Below are 20413 nucleotides of genomic sequence, written 5' to 3'. Positions count from 1 at the left end.
AGTGCATTTTATTAGTTCTAGCCCACTTCTCCAGCCTGTCAAGATCATCCTGCATCTTGGCTCTGTCTTCTACTCTATTTGCTACCCCTCCCAATTTAGTATCATCTGCAAATGTAATAAGCATCCCCTCTATGCCTTCATCCAAATCATTTATAAAGATATTGAACAACACAGGGCCCAGCACAGATCCCTGAGGAACTCCACTAGCCACTTCTCTCCAAGTGGATAAGGAACCATTTACTAGCACTCTTGGGTACGATCTGTCAACCAGTTGCAGATCCAACTAACAATAATAGGATCTTAACCACATTTTCCCAATTTGTCAACTAAAATACTATGTGGAACCTTATTAAAAGCCTTACTGAAATCTAGATAAACTACCGGTATGTCTACAGCATTCCCCTGATCCAGCAAGGTAGTAACTTTCTCAAAAAAGGAGATAAGATTAGTCTGACATGACTTATTCTTGAGAAACCCGTGCTGGCTCTTAGTGATCAGATCCATCCTTTCTAAATGCTCAAGGACTGACTGTTTGATGATTTGTTCGAACACTTTTCCTGGTATAGAAGTCAAGCTGATGGGGTCGGTAGTTACCCAGATCCTCCTTTTTCCCCTTCTTGAAGATGGGGACAACATTTGCCCACCTCCAATCTTCTGGCACTTCACCTGTTTGCCAAGACTTTTCAAAAATAATGGACACAGGTTCAGAAATTACATCTGCAAGTTCTTTGAGTACCCTTGGGTGCAATTCATTGGGCCCAGAGGATTTTGTTTCATTTAAAGAAACCAGGTGTTTGCACTAACTCAATGCCAACTCTAGGCTGCAAATCCCTTCCCTCATTACATGTTCTGTTTATGCCATGTTGAGCACCACTTCCCTCACGAGAAAAGACTGAGGAAAAGTAGGAATTGAGGAGTTCGGCCTCTCTTCATCTCCTGTTACAATTTCACTTTCCGGTCCACACAATGGGCTTATCCTTGTTCTTACTCTGTACATAGGAAAAGAACCATTTTTTGTTGCGTTTAGTATCTCTCGCTAGCCTAAGTTCATACTGAGCTTTAGCTTTCCTAACACTCTCCCTACAAGCACTAGTTATTTGTTTATTTCCTCTTTGGTTATAAGGCCCTCCTTCCACTTCCTAAATGAGTCTTTTTTATTTCTCAACTCTTTAAAAAGCTGTTTATGGAGCCACCCTGGCCTCTTTAGGCTCCTCCCATTTTTCCTTCTCATAGGAATGGTTTGGGATTGCGCCTTCAGTATTTCATTTTTAAGAAACGCCCACCCTTCTTGAACTCCCTTCTCAGGAGTTCTTCTAAGTATTTCCGACCATGGGATTCTACCTAGCATAAGTTTAAGTTTGTTAAAATTTGCTTTTTTAAAGTCCAACCTATATGTCTGACTACATACAGGTTTTCCTTTCCCTAAGATTGTAAATTCCAAGAGTACATGGTCACTACTACCCAGGGTGCGTACTACTTTAACCTCATCGACCAGTTCTTCCCTGTTGGTGAGAATCAAGTCTAAGATAGCAGATCCCCTTGTTTCCCTGTCCACCTTCTGGAATAGGAAGTTCTCAGCAAGACAAGTCAGGAATTTATTGGATCTTGCATTTTTAGCAGCGTTGGACTTCCAACAGATATCTGGGTAATTAAAATCTCCCTTGACCACCAGGTCCCGTCTCTTTGAGAACTTTGTGATCTGGTCTAGGAGCGTCCCATGCAAATCCTCTGCCTGGTTTGGTGGTCGATAGCAGACCCCCACCATAATATCACGATTATTTCTTATTCCTTTTATGTTTACCCATAGTGTCTCAACTGCACTACCATGTTCAGATTCATGTACTTCTTCACAAGTGTACACATCTTTGACATACAGTGCTACTCCTCCCCCCTTCCTTATCTGTCGTAGATGTACCATCACTGAAGGCCTGCTGGTGTTCCACAACTACTTTGTAAATTACCTATTTTTGCATTGTTTGAGGTATTTATTATACTATTTTAGTGCATTGTTCTCTATTTTTGTAATTGGTTGGCTGTATATTTTTGTCATGAAGTAAATAAACAATTTCTTTCTATGGCCTGTATCATTACTATCGGAAAGTAATGGACAAATTCCAAACATTATGCTCTTTTTTCTCCTATTATAATAGAAGTAGTAGTAGAAGAAGAGTTGGTTTTTATATGATGACTTTCTCTACCACTTAAGGAAGAATCAAACGGGCTTACAATCTCCTTCCCTTCCCCTCCACACAACAGACACCCTGTGAGGTAGGTGGGGCTGAGAGAACTCTAAGAGAGCTGTGACTCGTCCAAGGTCACCCAGCAGGCTCCATGTGTAGGAGTGGGGAAAGAAATCCAGTTCACCAGATTAGCCTTTGATGCTCCTGTGGAGGAGTGGGGAATCAAACCCGGTTCTCCAGATCAGAGTCCACTGCTCTAGACCACTGCTCTTAACCACTACACTACAGAGGTGGTTTGCCATTGCCTGCCTCTACTTGGGATGAGAAAGTCAGCTGTGACTTGATGGCACTTTTCACCACACTGAAATAGTGGGACCAACATTTTTGCATGGCTATTTTTATTTTAACACAAAAATACAACTTTCCTGTACAAAATAAATCAAATGATAAGTGCAGAAAAAAATCTAGGATAGAAAATTTTAATAGTAAAAGTAAATTAATCCTTATTTTTACAGCTGGTGCCACCAGATTTTATTAATGCTGCTGCAAACGTCAAAAGAATTGTGTACCCTCCGCATATCTATAGTCTGTTAAAGAATTGCACCCACTGTAAGGTAAAGGGGCTTATCAAGACAGGTCTAAAGTCTTTGCAGATAACAAAGACTCTGTAAGCTTACCAAAAATAATAAGTGGCTGAGCAATCCTGCATTTCCCAACACTGCCCCTAGTTAACACAATACATATAGGCATGCTTTAAGACAGAATGGCCTGCCTCTGTTTACAGGTAGTAAGTCCCCACCCCCCACTGTTTACAGGTAGTAAGTCCCCACCCCCTACCTTATTCCCTGCTGATGGCCGGGGGTACCTTATCTCCTGATGTTTTCTCCTGATAATCTCTCTTGATAGATTTTTATATGAAACATCTGTTCATGTAAATTGACCCAAATTATTATGGATAATGAGTATGATGTAGTGATTTATCAGTGGAAAGCACTGACAGTCCAGAAACATTCTTAATTCTCCCTCCCACAGCAGCCCTTTCCAATCCTGGGGTAGTTTACTTTTTTACTGATCTAACAATATAAAATGCATCATTTATAACTTAGTTACAATATGAAGTTGTATTTATTTGGCATAGTTGAATTTTCCACTGGAAAAAATGAACACAGTCCTTCAATTTTTTTAAAGCTATACATTTGGAGTAAGTAATGCCTTGTCTTAAAAAGCATTTCACTTGTTTAAAAACAAAATGTTCCAGTTTTTTAACATGACAAACTGAGGAATTAATACATTTAAGTAAAAAAAACTTGGTTGTAGTAAGAAGTATTTTCTCCATTCTAAAAGAGAAAATAGTTCACATGATCTTGTGTTTTTTTCAGTGCTCCCAGCCCCATTATGTTTATACTGGGGGGGAAATGGAGTGGGGGACACAGAAAAAAATCCTGTTTTTTTCCTAGCCTGCACACCTCTACCAAAACACCTGGAGAAAAATGTCTTGTCCCTTTAACAGAGGGTTAAGCGTATTATTTATTTCCTTTCCATGAACATCTTCAGCTGGCATTTGCACACATTAAGGCTTTATTAAAGGGACAGGAAGCCCACAAACAAGACAACTGCAGCAGCATTATCCTGCCTGTGTCCCAAAGCACCTAATATAGTAGGCATGCCCCTCTGATCCTCGAGAGAATAGGTTTGCATCATGACTAGTATCCATTTTTACTAGTAGCCATGAATAGCCCTCTCTGTGAACACATCCACTCCTCTCTTAAAGCCTTCCAAGTTGGCAGCCATCACCACATCCTGGGGCAGAGAGTTCCACAATTTAATTATGTGTTGTGTGAAGAAATACTTCCTTTTATCTGTTTTGAATCTGTCACCCCCCAGCTTTAGCAGATGACCTTGCAGAGGGAGAAAAGCTTCACCTTATCCACTCTCCCCATAAAAAGTGCATTACCAGTATTGCTGACATGTTTTTTTTAAAAAGAACGATACCAGTTTATCCTTACGCTCAGTCGTGTCATAAGGACATAGGCAGAGCCCTGCTGAACCAGACCAGTAGTCCATCTATTTCTGCATTCTCTTTCACACAGCGGCCAACCAGTTGCCCAAAGCAGCCATATTTGGAGGTCCATATCATATTAGAAATAATGATGGAAGAATACTGAGTTCCCATATATACACTTCGTTGATAATATAGATCCCAATTTACAATGCTTTTCTTTCCATTTCCAGTTGCACTCACCTGAGGGACCTTCCCCATATTCCACCCACCCCGCTGTATTCATTCTTCTTTATACTTAATGCCCTAGGGTAACTAGTCAAAAATACATTATAAATTAAGCAGCAAATATGTCAAAAACAAAGCCCACCCCCCACCAACATTCCTCTGCAGAGGCAGCTGCCCTTTCTTGATGCTTGACTGCAATGTCTGCCTTTGATTATTTCTATATATGTAGAATATTTTTTAAACTCCCTATCATCTGCCTAGGTCGAAGTCAGTGTTGGCTGTTGTATGACACGTGCCAAAAGAATGAAAGATGAACTGTTGAAAACTCCACAAGGAATTATTTTAGTTAGGATTTATTTTTTTCATATTTTTCTAACTGTTTTAATGAATTTTTAGAACTATGATTAAGAACTCCAGGATAATGAAAAGCCTTTATTGTGTTTTTACAACAACGTGTCAGCCCTGCAAGACACTTTAGCTGCTAGTTAACATCTCATTTTCTGGGACATCAAGTTTTAGTGCATAATTATGGGTTACCTCAGAGCAGATGTCTTAAGTTAACAAAGTAAACAACTGTGTACTCTTCACTCCAAAAATGATTTGATAGAATAGAATTTGATCCAATAAGAATGTTAAAAAAAATTAGTCTGGTTTTGGGTCCATGCTATACATTTTAGGGAAAACCCAGTCATAAAAAGGACTTGTTTCAAATAAAAGACACTTTTTTTCAAGGCTCCCCAAAATTTCCCATTTTTTTCCATCAGAAAAATTGAAAAACAGCCTTGGGAATAAATAGCTTCCCCCCCCCCATCATGATCCCCCCCAAACAACTCTAAAGAACAGCATGGTGAATGGCGGGGGGGGGAGGGGTATCCACAACAAGGGTGGACCCAGTGAAAATCAACTTTTTTCTGGCAAAAAAATTCCTTTGGATCCAGCCCAGTCCAACTCTCAGTTACACTGAATCAATATACTTGCTAAGTTCAATAAAAGACAACAAAAAGACTGCTTAAAGCTAACCAGAAGAAAGGATAGAAATTTTACAAGAAAGGGTTACTTATACAACTTGATTTTTTCATTTTCTGCATTCTTTCAATGTTACTTTGTGCATGTATACACAAGTAGCATGTAGACAGTACAAATATTTACATTTCACTTCATCTTTTCATCAAAAAAGAACAAAGTAATAATCCATACAAACATAACTGGCCTCCAGAATTCCCAAATAGAAGTATGTTTGACAGGCATGAACCTTCTACAAAAGCAGAAATCTCTTTAGGCACTGAAGATATAGATGAGGAAAAATACAAATCTTAGAATACTTTCCTTTGGCATCCTTCTTACTGGTCAAGGGAAATCATACTTTCCCTTGTTTCTTCACTCTTAATCCAGTACATTTCTGTACCTTTTTTGCTTTTAAACTGTTTGGATGAGAGCTGTTCTCACATGCAAGGAAGGGCTGTTGCCTACCATGCGATCCCTCTAAAGCACACGTGAGAATATAATAGTTCCAGCTGAAAAGGGAGGCTGCAGCCCACACAAACATTCCAAGGTACAGCATAGGAAAAACAAATCCTCTATTTAAAAAGTACTCCTTCTTAAGGGTAGAAAAAGGTTGAAGTAGAGTCCTAAACTGAAACACTACTGAGATGAGCTGCGTACTGCTCTACCTGTTTACTGGATACTCCAAGGAACAGACTCTGACAGATGCATTCTTAAAGAATGAGAGGTATATTGTTCACCCAACCAGGTCTCACAGATTTTTACAAAGAACAATTTATTGCATATTTTTGTGTGCAGTTAATTTTGTCTCTGTTCAAGAACAAATGAGACAAACAATGCTAAAATGTGCAAACTATTTTACTACACTTTTCTTAACATTAATTGTAAGCAACTCTTAGCCAGGCAAAAGTTTTTCAATGGACATCATATCATTTGCTTAAAACACAACTATTTCAAAGACAGTTTTACATCCAGATATAAAAGACCGCAAGAAGACTTGCTTGCAACTGCACTTTTAGCAGAGTTCTGATTCCAAACTATCTGCAGAAATGGAGACTGGATAGTTATCTATGTTCTATAGTTGTCCTTTGAAATTATCAGCTACTACAACTTCCCTTTAAGAAGTCTGCAGCAACTTACAGGCCATGGAACCTCCGAAACTCTGGGAGAGTAGGTTTTTAAGAAATCCTTTACACCATACAGTGGAGATGTATGTTTGCAGCAATCAACCTTCACGGCACGTACTCACTCCAGGCATTGCATCACCACTTGGAACATGGGAAATATTATCTTCTGGACCAGCCCCCAGATGAGTTTCCTTGGAAGACAGCTTATCCATTACTGCTAATCTTTCCCTGCAATGCCCATCCCCAGAGCAAAACATAGACTCATGGAGTTGGAAGGGATCACCAGGGTCATTTAGTCCAACCCACTGCACAATGCAGGAAATTCACAACTACCTTCCCCCCACACAGCCCCAGTGACCCCTACTCCATGCCCAGAAGATGGCCAAGATGTCCTCCCTCTCACCATCTGCTTAAGGTTATAGAATGAGCACTGCTGATAGCCATCTAACTTCTTCTTAAAAACCTCCAGGGAAGGAGAGCTTACTACCTCCCGAGGAAGCCTGTTCCACTGAGGAACCGCTCTAACTGTTTTTCCTAATGTCTAGATGGAAACTCTTTTGATTTAATTTCAACCCGTTGGTTCTGGTCCGACCTTCTAGGGCAACAGAAAACAACTCGGCACCTTCCTCTATATGACAGCCCTTCAAATACTTGAAGATGGTTTTCTAGATTGATCTCCGTTTGCATGGGAGAACACCGAAGCCAATAGGCATGGTTCATGTCTACATGACTGGCACATTCTGGGGGGAAATCCTATGAAACATGAAAAGATTCTTGAAGCACAGACACTGAAGTTCTTCAGCAGTCCAGCATAAAAACTAGATCCTTGTGGATAGGAAGTTTGCTGTTCTAGAAGATGGAATGGTTCTTTTGGCATTTGACCTAACACTGATCAAGCAAAAATCTGGCCAATATGTTCAAGTTAACTGCATGCTTACTAGAATGTAGCTGCAAGAATAACACTTCAAGAACAACTGAACCAACCCTAAAGGAATACATGCACAATAGATGGTTGTACATCACCTGCACTAGGCAAATGAAGGCCACATTACTGGAATCTTGTCTGATTTAAAAGCCTATTTAACCCCCCTTAAAAAACTTTATATACACACACAAGTCCAAACAGGTATCTGTGCAAAGCCACCTGCAATGAAGATTGCACTGTATCTGTGAAAAGGAAGATGCTCCATTATAAATGTGTGTACCCTAAAATTTATAAGCACCTTTTATCAGTTGAATAAGCAAGTGGTACTACCACTATAAATGTCAATGGATGCTTTAATATACTATAGTAATAGTTATACTTGTATATAAATTACACAGTCTGACTGATGAAACAGAAAACTAAACTTAACAGTGCTCCACACTTCTAATGATCTCTCCAAGCTACAAGGATAACAATCAGGTATAAACATAATGATCCCCTCAATATCCTCAGGAGTCAATTATATTTAAAACTATGCTAATCTATCATAAACGACAACATTTTATACAGTACATTGAGGAAATGAATGTTTGCTAGGTAAGTAATCTTATGTAATACTATTTCTAAGATAAAAAGAAAAGGGCCTGCACAGAATTGTTGGGGGGTGAGAAGGTGGAAATCCCACACCAAAATCTTCTCTGGAATTCTTGAAGCTCCCGAGGAAGCTCCCCTTTTTCCTTTAACTGACAGTTGTCTGTTAACAGTCTGTGCTCCAGTGGCCTATTTAATCTTTATCAGACAGGGGGTGGAGAGAGAACAGGGTTGTTTATTTACAAAGTAACATTAGTCTACATACCTGGAAAGCCCCAAGTACTGTATGTGAGTGGCCTGGCTTTGATGGTTTTGTAATCTTAATGGTGGCCAGCCGTTTCACTATTACAGGGGTCGGCAAACTCATTAGTCAAAAGAGCCAAATATCAACAGTACAACGATTGAGATTTCTTTTGAGAGGCAAATTTCTTAAACTTAAACTATATAGGTAGGTACACTGTTTATTAACTTAATAACTCTTCGTTCCGAGTTTGGCCAAATGTCACTTGAAGCTAGGGCGTGGTTGGCCGCCTTTAAACTACACCTTAAACTGTGCTTTAGCACTGAGGGGTTCCTAGCTTCTCTGAAGCATGACCCTTTTAAATCCTCATGGCAAAAAATCTTAGATGAGAAACTGGCGTTGTTGGGCTTCTCGCAGGATATGTTATCAGATCTTGGGAAAACTGAAGCTTTTGCCAAAATTAAAAAGCGCATTAAAGAGCTCGATTATAACAGCACTACTTTCCGTGCTCGTCGTGTCTGTTCATCCCAGTTCTTCGGAATACCCCCTCCACGTGGTCTGCCTGCCTATACATATTATCTAACAACTCCTCGTCTCTGTAGAGCTTTTTGCTTGGCTAGATTGAATGCTAACCCTTCTATGGTAATACAGGGCAGAATTCTGAATATACCATACTCAGACAGGATCTGCCCTTGCTCTTCTGGCTCTATTGACTCATTAGACCATGCCCTTTTGGAATGCCGCTTTTATGAGGAACTTCGATCGCACTATATTTCCCCCCTTTTAATATACAAATCCAATGCCTCTGTGACTGACATAATGCCTTTTTTACTAAGTGATAGGGACCCCAAGGCTACATTGTCAGTGGCAAGATTTGTTTCAGTCCTTATATCCCTCCAACACTAGATATATGCTGCTCAAGATCAATTGATCAAGGAGCTTCGAAGGGATAAAAGGAAAGGAAAGGATTAACTTAATAAACTTTAATTAATGTTTTAAGTCTTAATTAAACTATAGGTACACTGAATAAAACTTGATATCATACTTAATAGTGATCTTATTTATTGATAAAAAATAAATTGTAAGTCCCTGCCATTTCCCCCTCCCCGTCCAGAGTCCTCATCTGGAGGCCTGGTCTACTGCCATAAAAGCCTATTGGTGGACCTGGCCTCCGGCTGAGTCCCATTGGGAGGCCAAATCTACCCACTGGCTTTCTTGGCAGTAGACCTGGCTTCCAGAGGCCCATAGAAGCCAATTGGTAGACCTGGCCTCTGAAGGGGAACTTTTTCCCCTCCTTGGAGTCCAGGTCTACCACCAAGAAAGCCAGTGGGTAGACATGGCCTCCCAATGGGACTCAGCTGGAGGCTAGGTCTACCAAAGGAAGCCCGCCCTGCCCAACAGCTGATAGGCGGGGGGGGCAGGAACCGCCAAGCCGCCCGCCCAGCAATCGCGCGGCTAGAGGGGAGGGGAGGCTTTAGCCTCCCAACCATTGAGGGAAAGGGAAAGGGGGACCCGGCCATTCTCCACGGCGGGGAAGGGGAGAGACAGAGCACCCGCTTGCCCGCTCTCTCTCTTTCTCAGGCGCGCTGGCTCCGCAGCCTGGCTGCCGGCGCGAGTGGGCGCAAGAGCAGGGGCTCCGAACCAAGTTTGGAGAGCCGCACTCAACGGGTCAAAGAGCCGCATGCGGCTCTGGAGCCGCAGTTTTGAGACCCCTGCACTATTAGATATGGTGACACTGTAGGGCAGTGGTTCCCAAACTGTTCGGGCCACCACCCCCTTGGTTCCACAAATTCAACCCCAGCGCCTCCTACCCTATCCTATAAAAAGCATTATACAAAATACAGGTTTGCATAATGCATTAATGAAGATAAGAACAATAAAATTTCAAAACAGTAACAATTAATTGAACATCTATTCAAAATAAAATTAGAAGTTTTTAGTTGAAATTTGTTCAACAAAACTAATGAACTTGATCCAATGGTACCAGTTCTTCAAAGTCTGGAAGAGAATTCTGACACTTTCCACCAAATTTGCCAGCATGGTGCCATATCTTGATCTATTGTAAATTAGTGAACAACTCAGTTGAAGGGGCCCACCTCTAAAAAACCCCTGCTGCCCCCTTGCTTCTTAATGCCCCCTAGGTAACCCCCCCAGGGGGTGGTACTGCCCACTTTGGGAACCACTGCTGTAGGGTATCACAGGCAGGTAATTTGGAAAATTCCACCACCTCAAAATCTCCCTTTCCAGAAACCTGAGCTGCCTGATCCCTCCCCTGCCCCAACAATAGCCACTCTCCACATTCTATCCCTTCTAGAATCAACATTGTCCTTATCAGTCCATTTTCCCCATTTTGTTAAATTTACAAAATCATATTTGTCTGCCTACCAGGAGATTTCTCCATGTAGAAAGATACCCATACTTTGTCCATGGGTGGTCTTTCTTCGCTGTGTTTTGTCATCCACATGCGGGCAAACCAGCTTAATATTAAATAATGATATATTTAATTTATGTGCAAATGTTTACTTGTATAGAAATAGTCAAAAACAAAGGTATGTGTACATCAAGAACTTGTAGATCCCATACCAAAAGAAGCTGCTCTTTTAATATGCCTTGTTTAAGAATATATTACCTATTCTATGGCATAGCAGGACTTTCTCTAGTTCTTCTGTAATAAGAAGAGATCATCTGGAAGTTTAAGCACTGATATTTACAAACTCATTAAGAAGTATGTATGGAATCTAAAGTCTTATCAGCAAAAACAAGCACAAGTTTCTTCTGCTTCAATTTATCATAGATCTATAGCTTGAATTCTAGGGGTTTAATTATGTGCAGTTTGAAAATGGTACTACAAAAGAATAGTATCTAGTTCACAGTAATACTAAAGTGATGCTGGAGGAGCTCAGAAATGTTTTTCCCACTACATTTTTCCATTGAAAGAGAAAACATTAGTCAATTCAAAGCTAGCGCTTCACAAACTGAACAACTTAACAGTAAAGTCAATTTAAGAGAGGTCAAAATCAGATTAATTTTCTTATAGTTTCCCACAAAAGGAAAGACTACTATCAGCTGTTATTCTATCTGCTACCTCAGGCAGGTGATATTAGAGCGCCTACACAGCAGCCTTTCTGGCTGATAATTCCTGCAGATACAAGGCAATTGGTAGCTGTCTCATTTCACTTGACACTCTGTGGAAGATAAGTTTCAGTGGAGGCCTTTGGAACAAACATCAATTCCGCAGAGCTATAACCTCTTCCTTCTAACTGCAAGGCTTGAAGCAGAGATAAATAAAAGCACAAGCCCCATCAAATGCCACATTTTTGCCTCTATCATCTAACTTGGTTTAAGAAAAAAAGATGGAAAATTAATATAGTATTTTTTAAGTCTACACATTAGCAGTGGATCTTATAACATTAAAAATCATATGAAATACAATCCATTCCTTGAGAACTCCCAGTTATTTGATACTTTTCTATTCCTACTCTACAAAAAAAAAACATTAGCTTGGACCCACAGGAACAGGATTTGGAGGGGCATGTTGGGCTGCTGCAGGAGGGGGGAGAGGGTAAAACTGGGCTCCACACGTGAAAGTCTTGCACCAGCAAAAACATTAGTCTGGGTCCAACCCCATGTCATTACTCATCTCCCTCTAAAAAGTGAGTTTTAAAATAACCTAATTTGTCTTTAAATAACTAAGGGTTTGATTTTCCCAAGGCAGACTATCAAATAAAATGTAACAAATACACCTCTTCTATTCACTTTGTGGTTTCTAAATATTTAGGGTATGTGGTTACTTCTCATCAAGTTTTTGAGCAACCAAGATTTTTAAAAAAACTTAGATGATGAAGACTTCTCAGAAACCCATAGCTGCATGGTGCTTCTGACTGTATTCAGCATTTGATAAATCAATTTTATTGTTTTTTGAGAAACAGGAGCAAATATTTTAACACATCACTTCACAAATAAGTGAAGTAAAGCTAAAAACACAAAGCCATGACAAACTGATTCACAGAGATAATCTGTAATAGCCCTCAAGGCATATTGTACACAAAGACATGAAAAACCAAAATATCATCACAACGGATTTAAGCTCTATTTCACATGTTCCTGATTTAACGTTTTATAAAAATATTCATAATATATGGATCATCATCAACTGGAATCCACAGATAACCTTTGCCTGTGCAATTCAATACTCAGGTATTGCAAAGACATTGACTTAGCTAACATTATTCTTCATTTACATTCCTATGAATGAGAGAAGGATCAAGTCCTGGGACTCTTTCCCCAACAGCTGAGGCAAGTTATAGAAACTGCAGTTGCTTCCTTAACAAAAACACAAACATTCCTACTTATGTGAATTGAGAATGTAGATTTGGATTGGTCCTTTATACCTGTTTTCTCCCTGCTTGTTTGAAGGCGGAGGATGCAGCACTGTTTGATTCCCTTCCATCTCCACAATGCATTTGGTATTCAAGTCCAGCTCTGGAATATAATGCAACAGAGGACTTCAGGACATTCCCTTATAGAGGGGCATATACATTTCACCCATACCCAAGAGCACTTTGCCTGTTTGTTTCTTCTTGAGTCTACAAAACAATTCCTATTTGCTACTAGCAGCATAGGAAGTAATATGGACATTGCTCTCTAAAATGCATACAGCAAAAAAACTAGAGACCTACAGATTATCAGCAATCCTTCACTGGCTGTGAAACATGTTTCTAAAGCACAGGGAATACTTAAGAATCTTTCAGAACTGAGCTCAGTATAACTGCATGAGTTGCACGCTGGCCAATGCCTCACATGTGTGATCATACCTTTGAATTCTGAATGAATTAATTCAGAATATACTACCACTACATCTTCAATTCACAATGAAGATTACAAAACCACGCTTCACACAAAACTATTCATGGAAAAAGTTGGGGAAGAACAGCTCTTGTCCTTTCTTTAATCAGCATGATTGTGACTGAGTGGTTGAAGAAGACATCTAAACACTGAAGTTAAGGGAGCGACTGAACCATACTGATCTTGAATATGAACCTCATACTGCCAGTCTCTTGGAGGGGGGGGAGAAGGAAAAGGCGAGAGTTACAGTGTGGGAGGTTATCCAAGGAGAATCCGCCCCAGAGAGATATGAACCTTCCCCACCCAGCCAGCGAGAAAACGACTTGTTAATGGACAGCTTTCTAACGGGATTTATTTGGAGTGCCATCCCAATCATATCAGAAAAGAGAACAGTTAGAATCGAGTCCAGTAGCACCTTAGAAACCAACAAGAGTTTTGGGATATAAGCTTTCAAAAGTCAAAGCTCCCTTCGTCAGACACCAAGGGAAGGCAGCTTTATTCTCGAAAGATTACACCATGGGCCATTTATGCATGGGAGGTTTTGCCTCTCTCTAGTTGCACATTTCCCCCATCCAATTTCTCAAAACTCAAAAATAAACCCCCATGCAGAGTTTCGAGAATTTGGATGAAGGTGTGTCTAGAGAGCGGCAAACCCAAAGCAAAACCTCCCATGCATAAATTGTACATGAAAATTCTGTTGGCCTCTAAGGGGCTACTAGACTCGGATCTAACTAACCAACACGGCTACCCTCTGAAATCAGAAAAGGGAGCCCGCGCCCCATTCAAAACCTCTAGACTAGTGGTTCTCAACCTTTTTTGCTCTATTCCCCCTTTCACCATTGTTCAGAATATAATTCCCCCCTTCCCAAGATAGTCATAAACTTTATTGAATGTTGCAGATTAAATTAAAAACAAACAATTTTGCAGATTGTACATAATCTACAGCACATCACACTTTGCTGAATAGTGGTCCCCCAATTCCTCTCCGCCCCGGGAGAATTCCCCCCCCTTGTTGAGAACCCACGCTCTAAACTCTCAAGGGATAAATAAGAGAGACACGCCTTTAAGGATCACACCCAGTTGCTCCTGACCCTTTAACAGTCAGGAATATTTGAACTAGCAGAAATGGCTAAAAAGACAATGAAGAATATGTGAGAGAATGGGAGGCATGGATAACATATTGTGAAAATGAATTAAATATGGGAAACGTTAAAGGCTATGATTTAATCTAATCCAATTGATCAATGTTGAAAGGATGAAGTATTCAATAATTAAAGTATATAGGATAATATGTATTCATAGAAATGATATAATGAATTAGAAAACAAATACAGAGGGGATTATATAGATATTAATTTGATAGAGGAGGGGAGAGGGGAAGTCAGAAAAGTCAACACTGATTAGGCTGATTAGTTTGAAATTGTTTTATTTTATGTAACTCTGAAGATGATAATATTGAAACTGAATGTGACTTAATAAGAAAATAAAATCTTAAAAAAAAAAAAAAAACAGTCAGGAATAGAGGGGCTCTCTTCTTGTTGCTGCTGTTTTGTCTTTTTAAGACCAAGAAGTTCTCAGGAGCCAGCGCCTTTGCAATCCTCCACTCGCCCTCTCCTTAGCCCCCCATCCCCGACCTCAGTGCTCAGAGAACAGGAGGGAGAGGAGGAGGAGGAGGAGGAGGAGGAGGAGAGGGGGGGAAAGGTGTGTCTAAGGGGTCGAGACGGGGTCAGCCGCAGGAGAGGGGCGCGCGCGCGCGCGCGACGTGGTTCTATTTACCTCTCCTGTTCATGGGCCGGACCCTGACGGCAACTTTCACCTTGGTGTCCGACATCTTCCCCTGGAGGCGGCGGCTCCGAGTCCTCCTCGGCAGGGCGGCGGGGGGCAGCCACACACACACACACACACACTCGCCCAGCCCTCCTTCCCTGGGGGACCGGCGGGCTCGAGTCAGCGCCTCGCGGCCCCCGCCGGAGCTCTCGGGGACTCTCCCTCAGCAGCCGCGCCGAGGTCCATCCCGGGCCGGCGGGAGAAGAGGGGAGTCGGCCGGGGAGCCTCCCGACGGGCTGGAAGGAGGAGGCGGCGGCGGAGGAAAGACGGTCGGAGGAGAAGCGCTTCCCTTCCTCAGCCGCGTCGGCGCGGCGTGCCCCGCGGCCCTTTCCCCCAGCCCCGAGGCGGCTGCTGCTCCTCCTTGTGCTGCTGCCGCCTCTTCCCCATCCCGACCGCCATCTTCCAGCGGCGGCTTTTATTTTGCCTCAGTCCCCGCTGAGATTCCAGGCTCAGACAGACAGGGGGCCGACGGAAAAGGACGGGAAGGGCCGAGCTGCTTCGGCACTCGCGGGGGGGGGGGAGGAGGAGGGAGAGGGCCGACCGTTTAACGGACGGCGACTGGGGGAGAAAGTTTCCCTCGGGGTCATGCGCGAGCTCCGCTCCAGGATTAGCAACGCGCAAGCGCGGAATTGGAACGTTGGAGCGGGGAATGTTCGGGCGGGGACGAGCGAGCCCCCCCTCCCCTCGGCAGAGAAAGAGGCGGGCGGGGCCGAGTCGAGGAGGGTCAAGGCTAAGTTTAAGGCGGTGGGAAGAACTGAAGCACGAAGTATGCAGCGTGGCCTAGAAACACTTGTGTGTGGGGGGGTAAAGTGCCGTCAAGTCGCAGCCGACTTATGGCGACCCCTTTTTGGGGCTTTCATGGCAAGAGACTTAACAGAGGTGGTTTGCCAGGGCCTTCCTCTGCACAGCAACCCTGGTGTTCCTTGGTGGTCTCCCATCCAAATACTAACCAGGGCTGACCCTGCTTAGCTTCTGAGATCTCACGAGATCAGGCTAGCCTGGGTCACCCAGGTCAGGGCTTGCAGCTCTCTAGATGCACATTTTTCCCATCTGAATTCTCAAAACTCAACCATCAGCCCCCATGCAGCGTTGTGAGAATTCAGATGGGGAGAATGGTGCGTCTAGGGAGCGGCAAACCCAAGGCAAAACCTCCCCTGCGTAAGTGGCCTGTGAATCAGATTGTAAGGAAGGAAGAAACAGTTATAATAGATTAAATGTTGGGGGTTTAAAGTAGGAATGTAAAATTCTGGATTATACTTTCATGGGAATCCCCAAATCCTCGGTTCCCCTATACACTAAACCAGAATCATTTCAGCTGTGACATGGCATTAGTGAAATGAGAGAAAGAGAGAAATATGCAGTTATTTGCAGGCTGCCTTTTGGGATCAGCCTACAGCAGGGGAGCCCGCTGTTTATCTGAAGTGCCCTGTGTGTGTGTGTGAAGTGCACTCAATTCACTTCCGACTCATGGCGACCCTGTGAATCAAAGTCCTCCAAAACGTCCTATCTTTGACAGCCTTGTTCAGGTCCTGCAAACTGAGGGCGGTGGCTTCCTTTATAGAGTCCGTCCATCTCTTGTTGGGTCTTCCTCTTTTCCTGCTGTGTTAGCATCCAATATTTTACAAATGGAAACTTGAACATACTTGGAACATCCCTGTGTCAACACCAAGAATTATTTGACCACCGCCCCCTAAATATGATTGGCTAGCAGGTTTGAGATTTATGCACAGATTAGCCCAAATTCTGACACAGGGAGCAGTAAGGATTGTGGTGTGCTCTGGCAAATTTATTGCAGCAAAAATTGCTTACCGGTATCTATTGCAACTCTAGAGGGTTCTGGCAAGTAAGGGGTATAATGTTGTACAGTAAGATGAAAGGCTTCTTACTGAAGGAATCTGTTATAAAGCATAAAAGCCATGTTAAGCAACATAATTTATGAATAGTGCAGCTGCTTTTGCCAGCAAAACTAGGGTTGCCAACCTCCAGGTGGTGGATGAAGATCTCATGCTATTACAACTGATCTCTAGGTGACAGATCAGTTCATCTGGAGAAAATGACCACTTTGGAAGGTGGACTCTATGGCATTATACCCCATTGATGCCCCATCCTTTTGTAAACCCTGCCCTCCTCAGGCTCCACCCCTAAAATCTCTGGGCGTTTCCCAACCCAGAGCTGGCAACCATAAGCAAAACATGTGAGCAGGGAGTGGTAAGAACTGGTCTTTCTTTGTATAAGCAACTGTTACCTCCAGATATTCATCAATTCATTCAAGTTTATATCCAAAATATACATCAGCCACATTCCCGAGTTATTTAATAAAAATTTGCAAAATACAAACAAACTAATCTGGGAGAGATGTCTCCCTGAGACCTCAGAGAATCGCTCTGACCAGTGGCATCAACCAAACAAAGCCACCTGACTGCTATGCACCCTATGTGCCACCCCCAAACATACACATAAATAATATCAGATAAACTATTAATATCAACAATATAACTATAGCATTTAAAACGACCACATTGCTTCTGTGTATGTAGGGTTGTCTCTGCCCACCACTGTTGAACCTTAGTCAGCCCTTGTGGATCAAGGGGAAGGGCTTTCCTTTCTAGCTTCTGCTCTGTTCTCAGCATGAGGCATAATCGCTAGGGTTGCCAGGTCCCTCTTCACCACTGGCAGGAGATTTTTGGGGCGGAGCCTGAGGAGGGTGGGGTTTGGGGGGGAGGGACTTCAATGCCGTAGAATTCAATTGCCAAAGTGGCCATTTTTCTCCAGGTAATCTGATCTCTTTCGGCTGGAGATCAGTTCAATTAGCAGGAGATCTCCTGCTACTACCTGGCAGTTGCTGCCTTTCAGTCACTACCTGGCAGTTGGCAACCTTAATAATCGCTAAGGTGAGAGAGTGAGTCCTGGTTGGCCACTATGTGAACAGACCGCTGGACTTGATGGGCCTTAGTCTGATCCAGCATGGCTTTTCTTATGTTCATATGTGGCCCTCTTGCTCTCTTCCCGGTAGCTGCTTGGGTACTCAGATGAGAGTTCAGAGGCTGCAAAGAGGGTGAGGGTTTGTTGCAGAAGATCGACCTTTTCTCTCCATCCCTGGCATAAGGCCTGCAGTTTACCCATTGAACACTCCCAGCGGTGGCAGCTGTATCAAGCTGGGAACCACCTACCAACCACAATGGCTTTGCTCATTTTTCCTGGAACATGGGGTGGGTGTCATATTGGGGATGAGTGCTCAGGTGGCACGTCAAAGAGCTGCATGTGGACATTGAGCCACTGAGTACCACTGTTTTAGACAGTTTGCTGACATGGACCCAGTCCAAGATCATGTGACCAATCCTAGGCAGGTCGGCTTAGAATCCCGTGTGTGTGTGTGTAAAGTGCTGTCAAGTCACAGCCAACTTATGGCAATTTCAAAGCAAGTGAAAAGCAGAGGTGGTTTGCCATTACCTTCCTCTACATAGTCCTCCCTGGAGGTCTTCTGACCCAGCTTAGCTTCCGAGATCTGATGAGATCAGGCTATACCATGCTGTCTTCCCTCCCATGTTCAGAATCCAACTCAGGTCTATTCAATGGGATTTACTCCCAGGAAAGTGTTGTTAGGAATTGCACTGTCTCCCTGATCACAGAAGCATTATATGGTAACAGTATATAACATAGGTTTTAATGCAGGGTCAAATCTCTGCTTGGTCTTACCGTTCATTGGATAACTGTGAGGAGACTGCTGTATCATATCCAGTAAGAATGGAAATATCTGATTGCAAGATTCCATTTGTATGCCCTCACTAAATCAGCATTTGAACAGTAAGGATTTTTTTCTACCTAAAAATCAGTCCTTAGAGCTGTGTGACTGCATTGCTGCTTCCTTGCCCTTCCTAGCTCTGAAATGACCCATTAGAATGCCATTCCAACATCAAAATATGGATATAGAGATGGAGTAATATCTTACATATATTATAGTATCATTAAACACTCCCTATGTGATAAGTTCCAGAAGTAGTTTAGTTTCACCTACTGAAAGAGCACTGAAAACGTATAGTATCTTTGCAATAGTCGTTTAATTTGCAAACTTACAAGCAGTGCACATTGAAGTAAATTGAAGATAGTGAATCCACTAAACCTGTAACAGATTCACAAAGAAAATCTCTGAATGCCTAAGTGTTTTCCCCTTCTGCTAGCCTGTCATTCAAACAGTAAATCTGCTTCCCAATGTTTCCAGCTGTCTCTCCACCCAAAACCCCCGATATATTCAGATGTCATAGTAAAAAGGTTTGTCCATGATGGACATGAACCTAGCTTGTTCTCATTCCTGCATTCTGGCTTCGCTGCTTCCCCTCCCTCCTCTCATTGCCATGGACAGCAGAACTGAGGTCTTTCTGGTTTGAGACTTCGTTTAGGAAGCCTCGCATCATGCTCCATGCACCATGACATCTGAATTGCTGGCCCTGGGAAATTATAATTTGTTTCTTCCCTGCAAGCCAGGATTCTAAACCTCAGTTTAATCCTGCTTTTAAATCCCAGTTAAAACTTGATTGAGAGCTTCCCAAACCCTTTGACAGTTGTCTCCTATAATTAATGAAAGCTTGCATTCCTCATAGCGGAACCAAGGTTTATCTATATACTCTGGAATGTTGAAAACAGCCTTTTCAGGTGAACAGCTTATTGAAGAATTACCAAGGCAGGATCAGTCATGCCTACTTGTACAGTAGTCTACTATTTCCTAGATCATGAGGCAACCAGCTATAATGTCTTTCTGAATTATGGTTTGCTTTCCACTATCACCTTAATGTTGTATTTTAGTGTAACCCATCTTTTGGTTTCTGTTGTCTACCCCACTACAGTTAATTTGCAACATAACTGAAAAAGGACATAAAACATCTGGCTAAATGGAGAATAACTCTGGGATAATGGGATAATTTAGTGACATTAAGACTTAACTACATAAAATTCTGCAGAGGATAATCCCTACTCCACTGCTCTAAAAACAGAGAGAACAAACTCATATTTTCTTATGCCATCTGCTATATTGCTGTCGTTATTCTGACACATTGAGCCAAGAAATATTAAATTGCAGTGGCAACTGTGAAAAGTTACACCCTCCCCTAAATGAAAACTATTTTTTCTCATTTAATCCATATGTCATAGATAATGTGAGATTTATGCGCAGTAGTATGCATAATGATCCAGATATATTTAAATTGTCATTCTAAGTAGAATTATACCCTTCCCCAAGTCCATTGAAGTCAATGGGCTTAGGAGGGTGTAACTCTGCTTGGAATGGTACTGCTAATATCCAAATAAATATATTCATAATATGTCATATTATGACATTTGCTGCAACATTATACATTAAAACCAGCAGAAAATTTGTTACTGACAGCTGTACTAGCTCAAGGCATGGGTTGTCTCAGTGAAGGCAGGGGAAGGTAGTACGCCTATGCTAAATTT

The 20413-nt window shown here is 42.2% G+C and overlaps 1 protein-coding gene across 1 annotated transcript in view; it reads right to left on the bottom strand.

Moving 5' to 3' along the window:
• The window catches only part of KIF13A (kinesin family member 13A), an 85733-nt gene extending 70763 nt beyond the window's left edge, over window positions 1-14970 (bottom strand). Inside the window, exons 1-2 of the mRNA XM_056854166.1 lie at window positions 14915-14970; window positions 12685-12775 (exon numbers count right to left, since the gene is read on the bottom strand). Of these exons, the coding sequence (XP_056710144.1) occupies window positions 12685-12775; window positions 14915-14969 (146 nt within the window). The 5' untranslated portion in view covers window position 14970. The remainder of the gene's footprint in view (window positions 1-12684; window positions 12776-14914) is intronic.
• Window positions 14971-20413: the final 5443 nt, after the last annotated feature.

The sequence above is a fragment of the Euleptes europaea genome, chromosome 8 (genome assembly GCF_029931775.1).
Source record: "Euleptes europaea isolate rEulEur1 chromosome 8, rEulEur1.hap1, whole genome shotgun sequence".
Classification (NCBI taxonomy): domain Eukaryota; kingdom Metazoa; phylum Chordata; class Lepidosauria; order Squamata; family Sphaerodactylidae; genus Euleptes; species Euleptes europaea.
This window is presented reverse-complemented; position numbering and strand designations above follow the sequence as displayed.